Source organism: Lepisma saccharinum, chromosome 12, assembly GCF_977018435.1.
Source record: "Lepisma saccharinum chromosome 12, izLepSacc3.1, whole genome shotgun sequence".
Classification (NCBI taxonomy): domain Eukaryota; kingdom Metazoa; phylum Arthropoda; class Insecta; order Zygentoma; family Lepismatidae; genus Lepisma; species Lepisma saccharinum.
Genome location: NC_139240.1, coordinates 64233101 through 64257989, shown reverse-complemented (window position 1 = coordinate 64257989; position 24889 = coordinate 64233101). Strand labels below are relative to the sequence as shown.

Here is a 24889-nt window from a genome sequence, read left to right as displayed (position 1 = left end):
AGAAGAGTGGTGGGGAGGATGACGTAATAGAAAGTGCTCCGCAGCGATCTGCGCATATCGGGACTTAGCTTGTCAGGCTATAGTAAGTTTATATGGAGTGATAAAGACTGTGCATGTAACATTTCATGGTACTAATGGAATATTTTTTCATTCTTAAGTTCATTTTTATTGCATACGAATATCCATTCCAGCGAACATTATAACTTTTCAGAGCAAGAACATTTTGGCATGGTATTTTATGCTGATATTCCGTCCATTAGACACAATCTCTGATTTAGAAATGTGTCTGGTCAGAGACAATTACTTTTGTATGTAATTATAATAAATAAATTTAAATGTTAAAGAAAATGTAATCCTACAAGTGATTTTTTTTAAACAAATTTAATTACAAAGGTCATCCCGAATTAATACCTCCACCTTAATCGGATTGCGGATTGCAATGAAACTTCACACACATACAATGCAATATATTGCTAATGCCCACAATTGTTTATTTGCAGGTAACTAAATAAACAACACGAATAACAGAGAAAAGAGCTGTGATCGAGTTCTTGCAAATAGAGGGTTGTCAGGCAACTAGGAGATCCATAGCAGGCTGCAGGTGGCATACGTAGAGGATGCAATTGACATTAGCAATGTCAGACGATGGGTGAAGATGTTCTGAGAGGGGGAAATCTCGGTGGTGGATAAACATCGAAGCTGCAGACCTACAACTGCAGTGATGGATGAAAACCGAGAAAGAGTGACAATGTTCTAGGACAGAGAGGGTGTCATCTGTACAGACTTCTTGGAACGTGGTGCAACAATGAACAGTGCTCGGTATGTGCAGGCTTTAAAAAAATTAAGGAATGCTATTCGATGAAAAATAAATCACATTCCACTGGACATGGTAATGCCCGACCCCACGTGTCAATTGAAACGTCACAGGATATTACGAAATGTGGGTGGTCAGTAATGCTAACGCCCTTACAGTCCTGATTTAGCACCATCGGACTTCCATTTGTTTTCCCCTCTCAAAAACAACCTTCGTGGACAGCATTTCCAGGACGTGGAAGATTTTCAATTCGCTGTTAATGCATGGGTCAAAAAACAACTTCTGACTTTTTCCAGAGCGGATTGGATTGGATTGAACGGTGGCAGAAATGTGCCGAAACCAAAGGACAGTATTTTTAATAGCCTTCATAGGTACCAAACATGTGTATCCATTTTCACACAAACTTTCCAATTGATCCTCCTTCACACAAAATTTTCACAGCAGAGGAGGCATTAATTTCGGGATGACCTTTGTAAAAATTATTTTTCTAGTGTTTGCTTCATAGTAATTGAAGCTAATACTAGTAATACATAGTTTTCCAATCACTGTTTTATTCAATAATGCCCACCAAAATGTCTAAATCTTTTAATTTTCTTGATGAAATTAAATTATCTGTAAAGGAAATGGACATACTTAGCTTTCAAGCTATTCTGTACAATGTTTATGCAATCACAATATAAAATAAATGATATAGTTTACCTGCATTTTCACTGGCTTACACACAATGGACTATCATAACTGGTATATGCCCTATCAAACAGTTGTTTAAATGCATTAGGTAAAACAATGTCACACAATGCATTTCAATGATACACATTTTGTAAAAAATAATCAATTTATTTACAATATTTATGTATAAAAAAGTAGCAGCACATCATTCTATTTGCACTTCAGTTCATGCATGGCAGAGGCACTGTTTAGAAAGCAAAAATTTAATATATGGACGAATTGACTACAAATACTACACGAGTATTAACAACGATATGATATAATGGTTACGTTTGTCTGTTATTGTCTCTTTTGGATACATTTACCTCCCTTCAAATTTCCTAGCTTCTTTTCACAACCTGCAACCAAATACCTCCTTCAGAAGACAATATGAATGACTTTTTGTCTATTCCCAGTGGAATTGTTGTGCGAGGAGATGTCCTGAACTCATAGTTCTTTAGCAAATTCACTAGACCAACTTTAGTTTGCATCAAACCAAAACGCATTCCTGAAAGGAAAAATGCAACACATAAATGAGAGTTCCATTTAAACTATCTACAATTCAACTTCAGTATATAAACCTTAAAGTAATTAACATATAACTGCTTGGAATTTTAAAAAAAAAACAAGCTGGTGCTCTACTTAAAATATACTTGCAAAACATTCATCTAGAAACATGCGACATTTTATCCATTCATTGCAAGATTAATGCTATGGAAAAAGGTCAGTTAACTGACTGGAAAATTAAATAAATACTCTTTCAAATCGTATCATGCTGCAGGCATGAGTCGAACCCAGGACCCCGAGCATCATAAATTAATAAGATAATCACATCATAAAAAGGGGTCCCGGTGAAGAGCTGTTAAAGATCTTCTTAAAAGTAAATCTTGCCAGCAGCTTCAGTGGAGTTGGGAAAGTCTGCTGATATATAGCACTACACCGGAAGAATAGGAAAATCGGTAAATCAGCATTATGCTCAGAAATCGCCATTGGCAAGGGATGAAAGAGCCAGCAAATTTTAGTAATCAGAAGTTCGAATTTCAGTTAAATAGCTTGAGAGAATATTTCTCACCCCAGTCGTTATCTGCAATCTTTCTCGTACACAGTCATAGCCTCGGAATTATACAAGCAGTTGTACTAAGAAAGTTATGGCGTGAATAGTTGTTGCCTCTGGCTTATAGTCAGATTATCGACCAGTGCTCAAGAAGTTACAGCGGGGAGTAGTGCGCTATCAAAAAGGAGTTTTATTTCAGGCGTGTTTCATCTATGAATCAGTGAGTCGATCTTCATGTTGAGTTCTACAGGTAACGAACGTTCCTATATATTCTTGTCTATCATTCTCTCATACCCCTGCCAGACCAGTCAATTGAAGTGTTCGTATTTCACAGGGGCTAGCCCCTCCTTTACTGGTACAGATGTCCCTCTCGCCTAGCGAGTGCTCAAGGCTGGATTAGCCTATCTATGATCCCCTAAACTTAGACTTTAGACGAAATACCTTAAACAACTACTTTTAATTTAAGATACACTGAAAGCAACAGTAAAATTGTAATATTCAAAAATATGGCAAATATAAACCAATGCACCAAAAATGAGAAAATACTTCTAGAATACTTGGGTGTAAATTATAATATTTGCAAAAAAAAACGAAAAAAACACTGGACATAAACGTTACATTTCAATGTACAGCAACCCATTCCCAAATGACCCTTAAAAATCACCATATACACAAAATATTGCATTATGAATTTAATATCAAACATGTCAATTCCAGACAAGAAGCACTGATACCAGAACACATTCCAAATAATTGTTTTTTTTTCCTTGTAGGAATATCATCGAACCATCCGACACATGCAAAACTATCTGTTTTAGAACTTCGTGGTTTTTCAGATATAAAGTGATGAAATTCATGAGAAACACTAAATACAACATACAGTGCAAATTTATTGTTATTTTACTACAATATATGCATAAAATATTTGCTTAGCATATATTTTCCAATTCAAAGCACTCTGACAACAATCAATTTTTTCAAATGTTATCATGATTGCGAAAACTACCTACAACAGATTGCTTATTTCCTTACCAATGCATATCCTTGGGCCCTCTCCAAAAGGCAGGAATGTAAATGCTGGTCTATTCTTCTTGTTCTCGTCGTTAAACCGTTCTGGATCAAACTTCTCTGGATTAGGATAGTATTTGGGGTCATATTGCATTCCATATATAGGGATGATGACATCTATTCCTTTCTCTATTGTAACATTAGTTTCAGGAATGTTGTATTTCTTTGTACATTCCCTGGATAGGAACGGCACTGGGGGATATTTCCTTAAGGTCTCTAAAGTAGAAGAAAAAATTTTTATGAAAGGCATTCAGAAAGTACTTCAAAGAAATTAGTGATAAAGAGACCATCCTTCATAATGTAGGATACTCTGTTAAGGAGGAATAGCACCAGGGATGTATCAAGGATTTTGTTATTTTGATGGGAACTAATCCTCAATTATAAGAGATGCATTGTTGGGAATTTGTTAGGGAAAAATAATACTGAACAAAAAACTTACACTCTATCTGTCACTATGTATCAGTTATGAAAAAATCTGTCAACGGACGAATGAAGATTATGATTATGACTACTAATAAAATACTATAGGATGTTCCGTATAGGACGTCGAATTAGAAAATTAAATAAAAATAGGGAAAATGTCTGTCCCGATGCCTCAATCACCCGTATGGTTTCCATCTTCAGTTCCAAAAGAGTTTGTGGTTTGTTGGCGTACACCTGTGATTTCGCAAACCCCCCATAAGAAAAAATCACAGGATGTAAGATCACACTCCACCTGCCAAAAACCCACACCACACAGTCATTCTCAGCAGATGGATGGATTTCACGCTCCTGGATTATTAAAGGATTTTCGGAAGGAAACCACAAGAAACGAGTCAAAACAATTGAGGCTACATTAATCGGCATGACAACATATGCCATCATTGATAAGAACAGGTCTGCCAACCTAGAAACAAAACAATAGCACTCGATTCAAATTCAGCATCCTATACGGAACACCCTTTACTTCTGCCAGGCATTAACCTCACATGGAAGGAAATTGAAGATTTTCACAATATCCTTTGTATAGTATGTACAAAATGATAAAATAAAAGTTAATGAAAAGAACAAAGTTTAGAAGTACGAAGTTGTAAAAACACCTGAACAGGACATATACAACACACTACAATATAAGGAGACATTAAAAATGTCCTTAAGACAGCAGAAAATGCCAGTGTATCCGAAAAAGTTAAGAATATTAATTAAAGACTATAATCATCTCCTAAGATGGGTGAAAAGGAGCTAGGAAGATGAAATGTTTGCCTGAGGACATTAAAATTGGCAGATTCAAGAATGATGTGCAGAATATTTAAAACACCCTTACATACACGGTACAGTGGAGTATCCACTGCTTGCAGCAAACGACGATGTGAGAGATGACTGTGCCAAAGGGAAGTCAAGTTAAAAATGACTTTTTGATGGGAGAGAGGGTACGAGGAATGCTATGCAGCAATGGTGGGCTTGACAGCAAGGAGCTTGCTCTCTGTTACTTCATTCCATTCTTTATGCCACGTGTCAACAAGGGCAGAACGAAACTCATTATGCAGGCCACTGGCTGACAGAAGGTGGTCCACAACATTGGCATCTACATCAGAAGACTTTGAAGTAGAATTAGCTACTTCATTTTTGTTGATGTCCACATGATTGCCGACCCAGAAGAAACAAACTTAAACACTGCCATGTAATGACACAAGTTGTCGAAAAATGTTCTGTACTGCGTGATGCCTAGAAGATCACACTAAGTGAATCAGTACAAATGGGGACTTTTGGTAAATTGTAAACTTTAGCAAAATCCATTGCCTTTAGGGTGCCTTTAAGACCACATACAGTTCTGTCGTGTAGATAGAATAGGCAGAATGTAAAGCGCAACAAATTTCCCGAATCAATAACAAATACATCATGCTCTTCTGATTGCCAATAAGGCCCCTACATATTTGCAGATGTTTTTTTGCAAAACATGAAAACAAGAACCAATCAACAGTGGCTAATGTCAATTTTTGAAAATCAAGAAAAATATATGTATTTGTTTCTGTAAAAACAAAATTGAAAACAGTGTAATTTGGCAATGTTTCGAGAGGGACCTACACTCCATAAGCCCATGCCTTGCTATACCAATGAACAGCACAATAGAATGCTACTCCCACTTGTTTCGCAGAGAAAGTCTATTTGCGGAAACTGATATGTCATTTGACTTCGGTGAACTCCCAGGAAAACAATGCATGAACCGCACCTGGATAATTATTAGGATGTACTGGATGAAATGAACTGATTACTGTAACATAAATGGTGCTAAATTTTTGACATTACTTTCTTGTACAAGGAACAGGATACAGTTTGACAAAGTTAGTCAACATATTTGATGGAACTCTGTTAAATGCAGAATAATTGCTTTCTTTTACTTACTTACATAATGATTTTGATAAGAGCAACAACAATGATAATTTTACTCCTATTCATTGTGATACCTTGAATCTTACCATTGATTACTTTATCCAAATATGGCATATCTTGAAGGGCTTCGTATGTGACGTCCTTGTGCTTCTCCAGAACCCTGTCTACCTCTTCCCTCAATAGTTTCTGGATGTCCTGGTTAACTGCCAACTCATAGAGGGCGAAGCTCATGGTAGTCGAAGAGGTTTCAAAGCCAGCTATGAAGAAAACTACCACCTGGGCAGTGAGATCATCATGGGTGAACTCTGTAAATATCAAACAATTGTAGTCTTCATATATGTCGTAAGAAAATAATATATTTAATCATGCTTGAACTCAAAGTCAAACTTGCAACTTAAGCAAATGATCTTCACACTTTCTCTGTGTTCATGTGATGACCTACGTTTTTATTCACGTATGCTTCAATATGAGCCTAGTTTCATCATCAACAGCAATTGTTTCACTACCATTATTCTAACAAACTTAGGCGGGCTTCCTCGATGGCATAGTGGTAACTTTGTCGCATTTTAATCAAGGAGTCCCAGGATCGATACCTGGTGGAGGCACATAGTGGGTTCGGATCCTACTTTAAACCGTACGTTCAATCCCGATTAGCCTTACCGTGCATAAAGTGGACTTAAAACTTAAACTCTAATAATCTTGGGTTGATGTCTTCAACATTAAATCAGCTAATAGCTGAAGAACATAATCGTCGAAATGGGAATTGAAAGAAATGGAAATGATAAATCAAATCTGAGAAAGAATTTCTTTCCTTGCAATGACTAATTGTCTAATGATGCTAACTGATGAAAGTAAAAAATTCCCCTAAATGTACAGAACTTCTAATAAACATTCAAAATAAATTGTGCGATTAATTTCCAATTAATACTTAAAAATCTTAAAGTTCTTAGAGTAATTCTGTGAATAATATTCTATGTGGGTATAAAACTTCTTTCAGTTCATTCATGCAATATTTTGAATTTTTTGTACATTTGACAGAGCAATATATTGTGAAGTAATTATTTTCAAATTACATTTTCAACAGCATTTGTCCCTGCAATTATAATTATTAAAGTAGGGAAGCTAAGGTTCATGTAGTAAATATCTAGAATAAACTCATTGTGAACAAAATTGAACTTTTTGTCTGTTTCTTTATTCTCTTTGATTTCCCTGGTGAAGTAAATGATAAGATTGTGTGGAAATAAATGTGTGGCCTATGTTTTACATGTTGAATTGGTAGCCACTACTGTTCTGTTCAGTTCCTAAATCTTATTAACATACTTTCATTGATGCTAACAGCTATTATTCTGAAAGAAACACACTAAACCTTAAAACCATGAGATTTTCTAATTATTGGCAGCAAAGGATACTTTCATTCATAGATATTTTTATAATCAATTTAAATATTTAGTAATATATCTTACCATGCTTAGTAATTTTCTTTACTTCTTCAAGCATCTCATGTCCATTTTGTTTCTTATCTTCATCATCATCATCGACATAACCTTTATTCTTGATCTGCATTAGTAAGTCGATGAAATCATTCCTCAATACTTTGTTTTTCTCTCTATAATCCATCGTATCCCTTACAAGGTTCCTGAAAAAGTTCGTATTCTTAACATTTACAAAACTAATCCCCAAAAGGTTTGCTAGTGTTGGAACCAATACTCTGAGCGTGAATCGAATTCCATTCATGAAAGTTGGATTAATTAATTCTTTTCCCATCTTACGAAATTCTGCATCTGGATCCTTCATCGAATTCCCCTGGATTCCAAAGGCACATGATGCTATGACGTCAGTTGTGAACTTGGCCATTACATCCTTAACTTCGAAAACTTCCTCCTTCGTAGCAAAGTCCTCAATAAATGCACTGAGCTCCTTACCACTTGCAGACATCAAGTAGAACATCTTCTTCAGTTTGCCGGACGTGAATGTTGGAGTCATTCTGACCCTCAAATCCCTCCATTTCTGACCTCTGGCATTGAAAAGATGTTTAGCAGCCAGTGGATCTACTTTTTCATCTATCTTGAATGTGTGATCATGGAAATGTGGGAAGTCTTTCACCATTATAAGCTTGATCATGTCAGGATCTCGAATCATCATGACTGGCTGGGTAATTTGATAAAGTCCAACATACTTCTGGTTCTTAGACTGAAAGTAAAGATCACGAAATCTGGATCCAAATGATTGCCTCGTGAAAACACCTTTCATGTTTCCGAGGATTAGGTTAGGTTCAATGTAAGTAACTCCTCTTTTTTTCCAGTAAGACATCTTGTACCTGAGGTACAGGTAGAGGATTCCCACAGCACCAACGAAGAGGCTGGCCAATTCCAAGACCCATTGAGAGAAGTAGAACTCCATTGCATTCACAATGAATCTGTAAGTAAATATAATACATAAATCAACAGCAATATTCGATGAGAGATGCAGAACTTTCATAACAATGATAATAACAATAATAATCTTCGAGGGACTTCCCTACTAGACACACAAGGTGAGTGAATACCAGGTACAATTAGTACAATTATTTGTATTTATTTTTCAAATTTCATATTGTTAATTCATTGAATACACACAATTCTCTTTTCTTCTTGAATTTCGAAAAATCATGCAACAATTTATTCTTTAGATTGATTGATTGAATTTTAAATTGTGAGTGCATCACACTTAGGCTATTTTGAACCCGTCACATTATACAGGGCCCAGCCCCTTATCATAACTTAAATATAACTAATATAACATAACTATAGACGGACCACAAAGAAAAAAACCTTGGGACGAAAAGCCCCCGTGCAGCTTTCCCTTCTTCCCTCCACCTCGGGCCATAAGGAAGCATGGTCCACTCTCCCCCTCCCCTACTAGCGGGAGTACGGTGCACAGGAGTCGCGGGTCTGCACAGGTTGTTTTGCTCGTGGTTCCACTATATCGTCGGTCCAATGACATAACGACCTATCTCATTTTTTCCAACTTTTCAGGAGAAGCAAAAAACGTTTTCGCACACACTTTCGTAGATGTTTGTGAGAAAACTATTTATCCCATAAAAAATTTGTTTTGTCATTACATTGTATTATGTTTCTGCTGTAAAATAGTGTGGTTGAATGTTACATGTGTTGCGTTACGTGCTTGAAATTTCAAAATTTCTTGACATATGTCGGTATGTCAGATCAAAATAATTACTCACACAGAAATATCTTTGAGATACGCCATGCAAATTAGTATCAAGTTACAGCTTCATGATTTGAGAAATCTTCTTTTTTAGTCAAAATGTGAGCAAAACTATATAATATTTATGATTTTATTGTTCATGACGCTTTTTTTTTCAAAGTGGATGGTTATTTTTATTTTGAAGTTCTTTAGATTTACATGCTTTAAGTACGTGTACAAATTACAAAACTCTTCACTACAAGTACAATTAAAAAGCTATACATGCGTATATGTAGCTATAATTTGGGTTCGTTACATAAACATCAATAAAACATTTTTGTGGAATAGAGTGGAGAACAGATTCAGTGACTCAAATTTGCGTAAAAGTTTTTGCAGTCACTGTCTAGAACAACGGGAAAAGGACCTTCACACATTAACAGTAAATCTGCATATTTCTCTTGCGCTATTTTCACAGATTATTTGTTCAATGGAGGTGACATTCTCGCAGCTATATCTTTAGTATTACATCTCTTTACTACGATTTTTGCGGGATTCTCTTGCAGTAAACTTGTTTTTATGTAGATAGTATCTGGCTTGTTGCTCTGCAATCGTAGTTCACGAATATCTTTCCAACTGAACTTATACCATCATCGGTCTTCTTAAGCTGGAAAAGCCTCAGATCTTCAGCAATTGCCTTATAATTCAGAAAATATTCCATCTGCATTGTGTGCACGATGTAAGGATGGTTTCTTCGGGCTAGTTTTATGATGGGTACAAGCTGAGAGGGGACAAATATCTCTCCAACTTTCCGTAATGATCTGGAGATTGCACTGTGCGCAGTCTCTCCCTCGTTTTGCCCATGATGAGGCTCAAAAAATCTGAGCACAATTTCTTTCATATTCTCTGCTTTTAGCATTACATGCATAAGCGCAGCCACCACAATCCTATTCTTGTTTTGGCCAACACAACTGTCAGCATATAAGTGAACTGTATTATTCTTTTCTTGATCCACTTTCATTAGATACTGGTAAAGACATGTTGCTATTTCACATGATCCACGGTTGCTGATTCCTTCATTCCACAAGAAACAATGACAATTTTTCGTGTTTAGTTCATAGACAGTGAAGTTGTAGTTAGCCAGACGTCTGTTGTAGAACACGGATGAGTGGTTCGACATAGGCAAGTGAATAACTTGTTGCAGATCAAAAACAGCAGAACAGGTCGCTGTAGCCTTACTTATTGCTTTCAATTCTCTCACTTTACTTTTCTCTGCAACGTGCTGCTTAAATTTATCTTCTAGCTTAATTTTATCTTCATCAGATCCCGCATTGTACGTAATGCATAATCCACACTGATCTTTTTTGGGTTGATGAAATCAGATCCCACATTGTACGTAATGCATAATCCACACTGATCTTTTTTGGGTTGATGAAATGCAAGATTCATACCCTTGAAAACATTTGTGTATGTTTGCAAAGATGCTTGACATGTTGTGTCAATCTCTTCCTTGTACATCTCATATATCTTCTTTACAGTTAAATCAGAATGCAGATACTCCTCTGTTGAATATTTTCTACAATAGTGAGACTCCATTTGTGGAAAGCGATTTATGTGATCTTCTACTATACTCAGTTTCCTCTCGTCATTTTCTTTCAAATCTTTGTATCTTCCACCTCGTTCTTTAATTAGTAATATGCCTGTTTCTTGAATGATGTTCACTGTCGTACGTATAAATCGTTCGCTAATTCCAAGAGTATTCAAAAACATCATCTTGCAAACCTTCAGCCTTCTTCCATCCAGGGAAAGATAGTAAAATTGTGTTTTTGTACGTCTCAATGCTTCTTTTGTGTTTTTTTGTCTCGTATCTTCTACATCAACGTGTCGTGCTACGTACTTCCTTTGACGTTGCAAGTTTCCAAGATCGAAAAATCAATTTAAAATAATTATTCGTGATTTCTCATTGTTCTTCCGTACATAACATTTTCTTCCTTTGTGGGTGCAGCCTGTGCAGAGGGGTTTCAGCAATCTTCTTTTCCTAACAACCTTCCCTGTAGTTGAACTATCCTCTGTTAGACCGTTTCGCTATTGTTAAGATTGTGACCGCTGATTTGTAAATACTGAAATATACATTTCTGCATTGCTTTATTTTCCTCTTTGTGAGTGTATTGGCCCCGATTCTTGCATTTTTCTGCTGTAAGCAAAGAGAGATACGCCAACTTGCGAAACAGTTTAGGATTTACTTTATCTGACATAACGACGGAAGTCAAGATACGCCGCTATGTCATACCAAATTTTTTAACAAATTGAGATACGCAAAATCAAAAAATATTCATAACTTCCTTATTAATTGGATTTGAGTTACGCCGATTTGCCAGGTGATGCAGGGCACCGGTATGATCACAACGATGTTAATAACTCAATTTCGCAAAAAAATGAGATACGTCGTTATGTCATTGGACCGACGATATAATGGGCACGGACTAAAATATTCTTACCTGGGTTATTAAAAGCTAAGGCTGTAAAGGGGCACACAGCACACAAAAAAATACAAAACACAGCCCTACAGAGGATTATACGGCTGTAGTTCTAGAAGTCAGAGTCTCGTTAATCTGCAAATGCAGGCCAGGGTGTACTACATGGAAATGAGGTTGACAATTGGGTGTACTACCCCTTACACCCGCTGTCGTTCTTTTGGAGCAGTAATTAATTGATCTTTATTTCAGCGAAGAAATTATCTACCTCTTGTTGGGTTCTAATTTATATAACTTCCTAAATCACTGGAAGTATAGCCTCAAATACACCAACAACTATGCCAATAGATGCTTTATGGAAGAAAAATACTACCTTTTCTTTAAGAAAAAAAGCAGCAGCAATACAAATGGTTGGCAGAATGGATATTAAGAAAGTGGTGCATGGACACCAAAACCAGTTGGGCAAGGTTAACCTTTAACCTACCAACCTGCTCACTCAAATGGCCTGCATGAGAAAAGTGCAAATTAATTTATTGTGGACTTCTAAATAAAATATTTTCCCCTTTTCAATGCACAGATCTCGATAAGGAAGCGACAATTAAGGGAAGAACGAAATATTATAGCTAAAATCATACATACACAGACACATATACGGGATATAGGATGAGAGGAAGGTGGAGCGAACAAAATTGGGGGTGCGCCAGCACTTAAGCTATTTTACACCCATCACATTATACAGGGCCCAGCCCCTTGCCACAACTAAAATAAAAACGTGTCTGTGGACTAAAATATTTTTACCCGAGTTAAAAACTGAAGCTGTAAAGGGTCACTCAGCACATATAAGGACAAAACACAGGACACATACACCCACATAGTCCTACAGTGAATTATATTGGCCATAAGTCCAGATGCCAGAGCCTCGTTGACTTGCTACAAGCAGCTACCGGGGTACTACATGGAAATGTAGCTGACATTTAGGTAACTTACCAGAAGGTCACCCACCCCCTTACAAGCCCATGAACAGAAAGAAGAAGAAAGAATAAGGTACAATACGAGAAATAAAAATGAAAAAGAAAGGGAAATATAGGAAAATAAAAAGAATAGTAAGAACACGTCAGAGGAAGATATGGAATTAAAGAGAAAAAGAATGGAAGTAGGAGAAAGAATTAGAGAAGGAAAGATATGGAATTAGAGAGAGAAAAACAAGAGAGGGAAAGTGAATAGAAATACAAGTAGTTCAGGTCCTGCACAGATAGCCTAATTGGGACTGGACCTACAGTTTAAACGGACTTTAAACGAAACGCGTTAAACGAGTTATGGTAACTGGCTGTCCCATAAGTGCTTCCGTGCGTTTCGTGAGGTTCATTACGCTGTCCAAAAAGTCGCATTCCATGCGTTTCGTGCAAGAACGAGATTCATCAAACGTACGGGCCAGGAGGCTGGTTTGTTCGGTGAGAATCGTCTGCTCCTTGCAGACATCGTGCGCGGTTGGTGGATTCAAACTGCTCTAGTTCGGGAAATGTATTATAATATTAACAGAGAGTGATATGAAGCAACATGCACAAGATGAGTATGCCTTAACTGTTCTTAGAATATTATTAAAATGAGTAACGGTGTCTGCAGTAGAGTTTATTTTTGTCATAAGGACATTATTTCCGCTGGACGCCATGTGGAAACGTTCTCTAAACCAAATGCTGCGCTGGCGTCCCATAAGTCTGCTGTAAAATAACTGGTTTCACCAGATTCACGAGCCCAGTTATTTTCGTCGAATGCGTTCGTTTCGTTAAGACTTTCAGAACGTACAATGTCTTATCATTATTAAAATACTGTATATATTTTGAGGAACAAGATATACTGTACGTAATACAGGTTATTAGGGTTGTGCGGGATCCCGAAAAGTCGGGACCGGGATTGGGAAAAAAATTTCCCATCCCGATCCCGACTTCGGGATATGGATTCCCGACTTTTCGGGAAATACCGAATGATCATTTTTAAAAGTCGTTAATTCTCGACGTTTTCTGCATTGTAAATGTCTGGAACTTATCGAAAATTGTTCGTTTTTGTACCAGAAATGCGAAAACAATCACTTAAAGTGAAAATGACGTGTAGAATTCGAGATTTCCAGAGCTTCGAGAAATTTCGAACATTTCCCATCCCGAATGTCGGGATTTTAAAAAAATTCCTGTCCCAACCCAAAAAAATTCTGTCCTGCACACCCCTACAGGTTATTTCTGGCATAAAGTGGAAAATAAACTAATCTAAAAGTTTGATTCTTAAATACACTACATTTTTTACTTTATTAGTGAACACTTTCATACTGAAATACTACAGTAGACAATATAGTTTTATAGTTTTACTACCCAATTTTAAAAAAATCGTCTAAAATAACATTTGTTTCACTAATGACTGTGCAAAATTTCATATAAGCGATGCCTAAATCTGCAATTATTTCAATTTTAGTTTAATGAGGATTAGTGTCCACTTCCCGTATAAATTTTACATTTTAGTCAAGCGTGTAACTTTTCCCTCTTTCTGTTCCCCATGGGCGACCAGTAGCAACTGAAAACTGTCACTTCTGTGACATTGTTGTAGCTTGGTTACATACAAATCAACTGTATTTTATGAATTACGTATAAATGCATTACGTATAAATAAGTTTAAATTAACACGTTTTTAAATTATATTTTGCCAGGACCTACAGTAATTTACGTATAAAACAGAATTACGCAGAGCTGAGTTACGTATAAAACAGTCTCAAATGCGGGAGAGCGGGGTCAATTGTAACACGGGGCAAATGTAACAATCGCTACTGTGCTGCTCTCGCGAGGTATTTTTTAAAACTATTCAAACCTGTAGAAAGGAGACGTCAGTTGGGAGTGACTCATGTGGTGGTGGTACTTACGTAGCGATTGTTCCGGCTATTATTGGGAGTTTTTCAAATTTTCAACACGTAAGTAAAAACATAAGGTTCCTTTTTATTGTTTAATAGTGATTTCGCGAAGTCGTCTGATCCAGGTTTGTATATATCATCGCAATACACAATATTTGATGTATTTGTTAAGATAGTTGTGATCAATTTCTGGTGTCGGGGTTAGTAGCTGCAAGCCAGCAAACAATATGGCGTGAGGATGGGGCAAATGTAACAAATGTAACCGGGGCAGTTGTAACACTGTTACAATTGCCCCTTATGCGTTTCTTATGAAAAATATTCACTTGCATTGTAATAAAAAACATTGTTCAACCATCCTGAATTATTACATTCTGTATGTTTCAGAATGGTGAGAGACAGAAAAAGAACTACCGAACGAGACCCTTCACAAAATAAATTATATTTTGCCAGGACCTACAGTAATTTACGTATAAAACAGAATTACGCAGAGCTGAGTTACGTATAAAACAGTCTCAAATGCGGGAGAGCGGGGTCAATTGTAACACGGGGCAAATGTAACAATCGCTACTGTGCTGCTCTCGCGAGGTATTTTTTAAAACTATTCAAACCTGTAGAAAGGAGACGTCAGTTGGGAGTGACTCATGTGGTGGTGGTACTTACGTAGCGATTGTTCCGGCTATTATTGGGAGTTTTTCAAATTTTCAACACGTAAGTAAAAACATAAGGTTCCTTTTTATTGTTTAATAGTGATTTCGCGAAGTCGTCTGATCCAGGTTTGTATATATCATCGCAATACACAATATTTGATGTATTTGTTAAGATAGTTGTGATCAATTTCTGGTGTCGGGGTTAGTAGCTGCAAGCCAGCAAACAATATGGCGTGAGGATGGGGCAAATGTAACAAATGTAACCGGGGCAGTTGTAACACTGTTACAATTGCCCCTTATGCGTTTCTTATGAAAAATATTCACTTGCATTGTAATAAAAAACATTGTTCAACCATCCTGAATTATTACATTCTGTATGTTTCAGAATGGTGAGAGACAGAAAAAGAACTACCGAACGAGACCCTTCACAAAATAAGATGGAAGAAGCTACAAAGTTAGTTTTGGAAAGCAATGCTTCCATCCGACACGCAGCAAAAGCGCACAATATTTGTCATGTGACATTGACCCGTTTTGTTAAGAAGAGACAAGAAAAAGGGAATCCTGTAATGGGTTATAAACCACACCTACTAATGATGAGAATGAAGTTAATGAAACAGGACAATCAAGTATCTTGGAAGAAACTAGTTGTACCCAGAACAAGAGCAATGCAACCCTTGCAATGAACCTCTTCCGTCCACCTCAACAGCTGTTTCTCCGGCTGACATTCGACCTCTGCCTCATGTAGAACATAAAGAATCAGCACCTCGAAGGAGAAGAAAGAAAAGTGCTATATGGACAGATACACCTGAAAATGAAGTACTTATGGCACAGCAAAGAGCGAGACAAGAAACCAGCAAAGGGGAAAAGAGGCTGTTCCACAGAAATGATAGACGTCAATCAAAAAAGAAGAGAACTGCAAGAAGAAGCGCAAAAAGGTGTCAGGAAAGCAGCTCTGAAGGCGACGAATGTTTTTGTTTAATTTGCCTTGAGAAGTGGTCCAATAGTACATCTGGTGAGCAATGGGTGCAGTGCTTAACTTGTGACAACTGGTCACATGAGAAATGCACCAAAGGAGACAGCTTTTACATTTGTCATAACTGTCAGTCAGAATGATCAGATATATCTTTGTTAGAAACAGTGTTTGGGACCTGGTATGGTTCGATTAGCCTACTTATTAACGAAAACACAGTTAGCTAATTCTTAATCATTGGGTAAGGCTACATGTTATTTCCAGCAAAAAAATGAATTGTATCTCTGGTAAATGTTAGTATGTTACATTTGCCCCTGTAGTGTGTTACATTTGCCCCCGAGCAAGGGTCAATTGTAACATTTGCCACACATTTTTAAAACATTAATTATGATTAGCATATTATATATGACGGGATCGTGACTGCATAATATCAATAACAACATATTGTAGTGTTTCCATGCCGATTTTCACGCTGCAAAGATAAAAAGTTTCATAGAAAATGTATCATTTGTCAAAATTGTTACAATTGACCCCGCTCTCCCCTACCCAATATTAACTTAATTTTAACTTAACATGAATTTTCGAAATGCGTCTGTTTTGAACAAACGTTATCGAGTAAGTAGCAGATAAAGATGAAATTGCGAAGAAATTCCAAATAATGGAAATTTAATAGAAATATTAGCGAAATAGTTAGTGTTCTCGCCTTTGGTGCGAGCTGTCCCGGGTTCGATTCCCTGTTTTGAAATATATCCATTTTTGTCTTTGTTATAGAGCTCATAATTTCAGTGGAGCACAATAGTGAAATGCGCGACTATTGACGGGAGTATTTTAGGACACGTATAGTATTTCTATATGAACAAGTAAGGTAGTACTAGTTTCTACTAGTTTCTATTTGTTATAAATGTATGAAGTGTGTGTGTCCAGAACAGTGAAACCTGTGTGAATCTTATGAGAATACTAAAAGCAAGATTCCAAATGTGTATATTTGTTTGGCTTCATCACATTCAAATCTGATTCACTAGATTTAGAATTTCTTTCCTTTTGTAACGTGTTGGGTGAAATAACTCGCATTAAAAAAAAAAATGAACCGGAATATCCTACAAAGGACATTCTCGCTATAGAACCAGATGCGTATTGAAAAATAATGCGTAAAAAGACAATAATATTCTATGGATCACAATAGTGATCCGCGCCATGGGCGTAACTAACTTGGGGCCTAATTTTAAGGGGGCACAATCAAGTTGCGCCTAATTTTGAGGAGGCAGAATCGGACCGGGGCATAATTTTGAGGGGGCAGAATCAAATTGTGTATTGATTGTATTGATTTGGTGTTTTAAGTCCACTTTATGCACAGTAAGGCTAATCGGGCCTGGACCTACAGTTTAAAGTGGGATCCGAACCACTGTGTGCCTCCACTGGGTATCGAATCCGGGTTCCCTTGAATACAAGGCGATGACGGGCAGAATCAAAGTTGGTCCTAATTTTGAGGAGGAACAATCAGACTTGGGGCCTAATTTTCAGGGGGCAGAATTAAACTTTGGCCTAATTTTGAGGGAGTAGAATCAAAACCTCAGGCGTTAATTTGGGGGAAGACACTCCAAAAGTTTTCAATCCTATAAAAACAGCGTACGGGATTATTTTCTGAATAACTGTGACGTTTGCAAAATCACAAATATTACTCTTTTTTACTTTGCGCCCCAGGTCCCTAACATTTTTGGGGGATAAGTGCCCCCTTGCCCCCACAAAGTTACGTCTATGATCCGCGCAATCAATGACGTGTTTTCTTTCCGCGCGACCAGTGCAGTATTATACCTAATATACCACCATAGTTCTAAGCAACGTCTTGTCTTTATTTCAAAACGGAAAAACATGTTGCCCAATGTTAATGTAATCGATAAAGAAAGTTGTATAAGCTAGTCAAAAGACTTGAAAAGATAATTTAGAATAGTTTAATCTGTAATAGAAATTGGGCATAGATCCAACTTAGGAGGAGGAATGGAAAAATAAGGAAAATGTTGAGGAATGTTAGAAAAGTAAAAACAAACAATGATTTAAACGGAAAGATGAACAAAATATACAAATATAAGATATACTGTTATCGAGATAGTGAAGAAACACGCTTTGCAGTAAAGATAAGAACGGCCTTGATTTAATCTCTGAACGCAAGTCTTCCTTGGAAACAAATGAAATAATCACTTAAATAAATAATTTGTTAGCAATCGCTACCAACCAACCGCTGATTGGTTGTTTAGAAAGTGGTCAAATATTTTTTTGTAAAGTAAATCTTGTTACATTGTCATTTTTTTATATGTCAGTAACTGCGTAAATTTGACGTGTTAATTAAGGAAATCCAAATTACAAGTAAATAGAGGAGAAATATGGGCATATTAAGGGGGAAAAGCGAAGGGGGATCACCTCCCTCCCCAACCCAGAACTTAGAAGAGTAAATGGCGTTCGCTTCTTCCTCTTGAACTCTAAACTTAATTGATCACCTTAATAGTCTGCAGGTGATACAAACCTAGATAGCACGTAAGTTCTCTGCAAGTGTGCACTAGATTCGATTTTATCTTGCAAGACTTGCCTGACGCTTCGAGTTGGACGCAAGTTCAATGTAAGTAATTTGCATCAGATCCAAAGTTCCGGATTCGAATCCCGGCCTCGGAATGGATGTTCTTTGTGGGTGTCCCTTCATCATATCATCACTCATCCTCATCTTCGCGATTAGCCCAAAGTAGCAGAAAAACGAAGTAAAATAAACCAAATCAATCAATTAACCCAAGGCCCAAGAATATAAAAGCGTCGCCGTAGAACACTAAAGAACTTTCACGATGATCAAGACGAACAACTTTGTATTTTCATTAACGCCTCGGTTTGACGCTACAAGTTTCCGAGGCCTCCCCGATGGCGCAGTGGTAGCGTCGTCGCCTTGTAATCAAGGGGTCCTGGGTTCGATACCCGGTGGAGGTACAAGTGGTTCGGAACCCACTTTAAACTGTAGGTCCAGTCCCGATTAGCCTTACTGTGCATAAAGTGGACTTAAAACACCAAATCAACAAGTTTCCAAACAACGGCATTTTTCTATCCTGAATATTTCCAGCCATGCATTACGAATTAAATTCACTGACGTTTATCATGCATGCATCAGCATCCATACATGTGTTATTTTAAGCCTTTCCATTCAACAGAAAACTGTCATTTCCAGACAGAAAATGTAACTCTCAGTGGCAACCATGACTCTTGAGCCGCACATCTGCATACACACACTAGTCGTTCTTTGACGGCTAATAGCGTTGAAACCAGGCATGGATGATGACGGTTTGAAAGCACCCTAAGAATGTTAGAGGATAAGGTCTAAATATGGGCGAAGGTTTAAATATGGGTTTTGGAGTTATCAGCGCTCCCAGGTGCTGCAGCCTGGCAGAGGCTATTAGAACTGGTTATCTGTCAAGGACAAAGGTTGCGGCGCCAATTCGCAAGAGAAAGTGGTGGTTAGTTTCGGCCTTGGACGCTGTTATAGAAATGCGACCTCCGAAAGCTTTTTGCAGGGATGTTTTAACTCAGCGTTATCTGAATTCTCATCTGCTTTGTATAAGTTATGATATTAGCGGTACATAAAACAAATGTGGGCTTATATAATGCCATGATTTTTGTGAAATATGTACCACAGAGAGCGAAAATAAATTGAAGGAGAAAAATAGCGTGGTGGTCAAAATATGGACTATGACATGAGGTCTAATGTTGTTGAGATCACATTTTCAACAAATATTTGGATATTTTTCTTAATTTCGATTTTTCCCATTCCGCGTGATTTTCAAAACAACAGATTATTCATAAATATGAATTTTGTAATGTTTTAGCGATAAATGACTGTTTCTTTAAATTTTAATTGCTTTTTGGGATATTGCCACTAGTAGCCCATATTTAGACCACAATTTTGAAATACATCATTTTACCATCTTTTGGAAATAGCTTTTTTTAAAAAAGAATGGAGATCTTCTATTCTTTAGTATGCTATTACATTTAAGTATATATTTCATAGATATGCATTTTAAAGGCAGGTGCTTGATATATTAATTTTTTCCTCCGCAAATGACAACATTAAAAGGGGAGGGTCCATATTTAGACTTTTTCCTCTACTGTTTAATCCGATATTCCTACCAGATTGCTTTGAATTTGTAATCTTGGTGTGTTTTCGGTTCTTGTGAATATGCACTTTTGCTTTTGTTTAGCCGCCACGATGTGCGTCTTGGAAAAAAAAAACTCCGAACCTCCTTAACCTTTAGCCGCCTGACGGTCGATTGTGGATATTTGGACCAGCAGCGCGCGGCACCAATTAACGTGCAATTTCTCAAAAACTGCACACTATATTTCAGTTCTTTCGTTTTTTATCTTTAGAATACATACGAAGGTATGACATACTCGAATTGCAAAACAATACATCCATTGTTACTACTACCAACAAGCGAAGTTTGAAAAAGTCCTCTGTTTCCCTTTGTTACCGCCGTATTATTATGGGATATGTTTCTAAAAGTGGCTATAACTTGTAAAGTACTGCATCTTTTTGAAAAGAAAAAAATTCTACAAGCAAGAATTAGTTAAAAGCAACATTTTAAGGAATGTCCGACAATTGAGGATTCATGGAGGACGTGGGGGCAAAGGCCCGATTATCGAAATTTGCCCCTACCACGTGTTAGCACACGACAGCAATTAACGCGTCATTTCTTGAAAACTATACACTGTATTTCAGTTTTGTCTCTTTTGTTCATTACTTTACGTATAAAGCAGTACAAATCTTGCCGCCCCCCCCCAAATATTACCAAAGGCCCCACTGCGCACTGCGGGGTTTTGCGACTTGTAGATCCGGCACTGGTATAAAGGTATTATATACTGGAATTACAAAACAATATATCCATTGTTACTATTATTATCAAGCGGCCCCCTAAGTTTTGGAACCCAATCGCCCCCACTGTTTCCTGCCATTTTATCTATTTCAGTTTTCATACTCTCTTTAATTCAACACTCTCCTCGCCCTTATTCTCTTCATTCTCTCTTTCTTCAATGTTCTCTATGTTTTTTACTACTATGTGCCTCAAGCCAGTATCGAACCCGGAACACTTTAATTACAAGACGACAGTTTTACCACTACGCCATCCGAGAGGCGTATTTTAAGTTACATTTCTATCGTATCAATACCCTGTAGCAAGCGAACGAAACAAGTCTCTACGCAAGTAGTGACGCGAGACAGCGAGAGGGAACGGTATTGCGTGGAGAGGGGAAGCGACTGTTGTTACCATCCTTCGAGTAGCGTGTACTGTTTGCGAATTTTTTTTATTCAGTCAACTTGTGAATGCGGGTTCATTTCTTGCTCTCTGATTGGCTGTTGGAAAGTTACGGTGCTCTGATTGTGAGAATATCTTATTTCCTATTTTCAGCGCAAATTTGCTGCTTTCTAATCTAATCTAACCTAACGTAACGTACAGCGCAAATAAGATATTCTCACAATCAGAGCAACGTAACTTTCTAACAGCCAATCAGAGAGCAAGAAATGAACCCGCATTCACAAGTTGACTGGAAAAAGAAAAAGCGCGTACTGTTTCGCTCTACCCACTCGGATTCCCCCTCTTCTATAAAGGGTCTATAAAGGAGAATGAAGATGACATTGATGAAGGACCAAACTGGAAAGAACACCCATGCCTACATGGTGACTCAAACCAAGAACCATTAGTAACAGATTTTAAGTCGAGAACATTTGTAAAATTAGCAGCGTACACCGTTGATAGTTACGAAAACAGAGATCCTGGGTTCGAAGCACCATAAATACTTCATTCTGTTTGTTTATCTAAGTCAATAAACTTTCACCCTTTACAGGTAGACAAGTGACGTAATATAACCAAAATACATAAATAACCTCTACATTTCTATCTTACCTTTCCGTCTGAGTAAGAAGACTGAATTTAAGAACATCAACTGAAATTAGTGCATTTATAGGCTTTTATCTATAGCTTGGTCCAATGCCAGCAAATACCTTATCACAACAAAAAAGTTGCAGTACTAGCATGACAAGGCAAATCTGTTAGGCAAACGCAAGTTTGTAAACAAAATTACTATTCGCCGAAACTATCTGAAACGTAAGAATGACTTTGCAAAGCAGAAGCTTTATCATGAATTTTCTGTCTGAAGGAGATTAAGGATATTTCTAACAGTAAGTACGACTTAGAAACAGTGTGCGCATTAAGCTTTCTGCTTTGGGGCGGGGATCATTGTGATTTCATTTCGATTATAAGTATTGTTACATCTTTACTAAAAAGAGTTTCAAAATAACGAGGTGATATTTCAATTATACCAGCATGTTGTTTAGTGAGTTCTGAACAATTTGAGGTCGTAAACACGACTTTCAGGCAATATTGATATGTACGATATTTAGTTATCCTCGAAATCTCTTCCTCTAGTCCAAAGAATAAGGGGAAAATAATTGTAAATTCTTGGAGTTTATTTAACACTGGCTTGGAGTAAAGTACGCAAGGAGAATTTATGAAAATTCTGGGAACGGCTATGATCAAATGCATTATTGCTAAAGCACGGCGTGCTATGTGTTTTTTTATTATTGGAAAATTAAATTTAAAAAGTAAAATATTGTAGCAAGAAAAAAAAAGTAAAACTATTTTCCTGCGATTTGTGTTAGCATTTATGTAAATAATTAAATAAAACTGTTAAATATTGTAAATATTCGTTATTTTTATGGGTACGTCAACACTAAGGTTATTTGCACCTGTCACATGCCCTTTCTTTACAAGTCTGTTGCGGACATTAACCCTCCGTAACCCGCGCGGCGGCACTCTACCGCCTTTTCTAAAATGTTGAATTATTCTCCTTATCAGTGCAAGAATGGTCTGGAAAGCACTAGGAAACTTATCTACACTATTCCCACGAAAACATAGAGGCGTTTCAACCTTTTTTCTGGCGTTTTTCAGTTGTTTACATGCCTCAAAAGTGACCGGTCCCCTTAGGCGGCACTCAGTACTGCGCGCGAGAAAGTTTCCTATCTTAAATCATAGCACTCCAGCCATGAATTTGCCTGATATAAGAAAAATAAAACGACGGTATGTTGTTCGAAATGCAAATTAATTGTATGCAGAGACCATTGCAGTACCCATACGAAATGTCGGAGTTGTCAAAATGTATTGAAAAGTGACATATTGGGTCTAGTGTTGCCCACGAGACGAGACGAGACGAGACGAGACTTTGGTCTGTCCCGTCCCGTCTCGTGAAAATGCTGTCTCGTCTCGTGTCCCATCTCGAAGGGTTCTGTCTCGTCTCGTCCCGTCCCGTCTCGTCTCGTAAAAGTGATCCCGAATATCATGCCAACAAAAGTCAAAAGTAGCAGAAACACGAAATATTTTTCCGGAAAGTGGGATAAAGCTCCAAATATTTTACCCATTGCGTGGTGAGAATAAATGAGGTTCGTTAATCATGAGGATATTAATATTAAAAATGCAGTTTGTTGGTTACTGATTGCTAGGTATCTTATGAAATCTACCTTGTGGTTTTTCTCGCTTCATACAACTGTCTATCCATCGTACATTTATACCAAGTTTGTTAGAACCTGTCCCGTTTCCCGCGCTAGCGGGAGTGAGTGCTCTTTTTCATTACTGCTATACCTTTTGGAAGTCTTGAAATTTTTTCCAATAGACCTTCTTTCTTTCTGAATGTCGAACTTCCGTGCACTATGAAAATGTACATTTTTTCTTTAAATTCTAAGTTTGGCGCTGGGGAGCAACAAAAAAGTGTTTAAATGTGTAGTACGAACACAAAAGACTATTTAAAATTTCAATATTTAGTATATTACAAATAGAAAGCATTCATTGTTCTTAATATTGTTAAACATCTTCTATGACATAAGTTTCAAAAAGTGTTTCTTTGTGATATTGTGCTGTTTCTTATGCTCAGCTTATGACGCACATACTTTGTTTTCCCTTTAGCCACCACCGCTTGATCTAATTTATCCTTCGGCAAGCACGCATCTAGAAATATATGTCGGGGGAGGAAGTGTTTCAGAATAAATGATAATAATAACATTAACGACAACAATTAAGCAAATGTTTAAATTAATGCATTAATATACTTCATAGGTCTATTCACTTGAATATGTAAATTAATCAATTCTATTATTGTTATTACATGAAATGTTACAAAGATGGTAGAAGAATAGTAATATAACAGCACAAATATTAGCTAATATCTAGCTTACGTGTAGTTAAGATCGTCAAAACCTGCATAAAAACAGCTGTCGTGCCAAGAAAATTAATGTCAAAAAAGGTGATGAATTGAATATTTGCTGAATAACAAAAAAATATGTTACATCCGGTTGACGAAAAATAAAGTTCCTGATTAATATTGTATGCTCATTATTATAAGTAGTAGCGTACATAAAACTTCATTGATACTGTCATTCAAAGCAGTATGATCCCAATAGAATCCTTGTTTTCTAGTAAGTTCGGCAGGAATATGTAACCCTCGATTATGCTAAACAAATATATTTTTTGTTAGCTAGAGCAAGGCCCCAGGAGGATGAAAGAAGCCGTTCCTGCAAAAGTGTATGTTGTACGAAGCAAAGAAACGTGACAAAACCACCGCGTATGGAAGGCAAACCTAAATCCCAACTTCAATGATTCTTTTAGACATGCTATAGTTGAAAAAAAATATGTTTAGATGCA

General features: G+C 37.1%; 1 protein-coding gene across 1 annotated transcript; it reads right to left on the bottom strand.

Moving 5' to 3' along the window:
- Positions 1–1648: 1648 nt before the first annotated feature.
- LOC145996165 (cytochrome P450 6j1-like) lies at positions 1649–22211 on the bottom strand. Its single transcript, XM_083132516.1, has 5 exons — positions 22103–22211; positions 7478–8430; positions 6101–6319; positions 3609–3860; positions 1649–2030 (listed from the first exon to the last, which is right to left on the bottom strand). The coding sequence occupies exons 2-5, from the start codon at positions 8412–8414 to the stop codon at positions 1864–1866; spliced, it is 1575 nt and encodes a 524-aa protein (XP_082988642.1). The 5' UTR covers positions 8415–8430; positions 22103–22211; the 3' UTR covers positions 1649–1863.
- Between the last annotated feature and the right edge of the window lie 2678 nt (positions 22212–24889).

Excerpts from the sequence above, each read along its gene's own strand:
- LOC145996165 (XM_083132516.1), bottom strand. The coding sequence starts at position 8,414 with ATGGAGTTCTACTTCTCTCAATGGGTCTTGGAATTGGCCAGCCTCTTC. Across the intron at positions 6,320-7,477 it reads AAAGAAAATTACTAAGCATG|AGTTCACCCATGATGATCTC; the intron begins GTAAGATATATT and ends TGATATTTACAG. Across the intron at positions 3,861-6,100 it reads TTTGGATAAAGTAATCAATG|AGACCTTAAGGAAATATCCC; the intron begins GTAAGATTCAAG and ends CTTCTACTTTAG.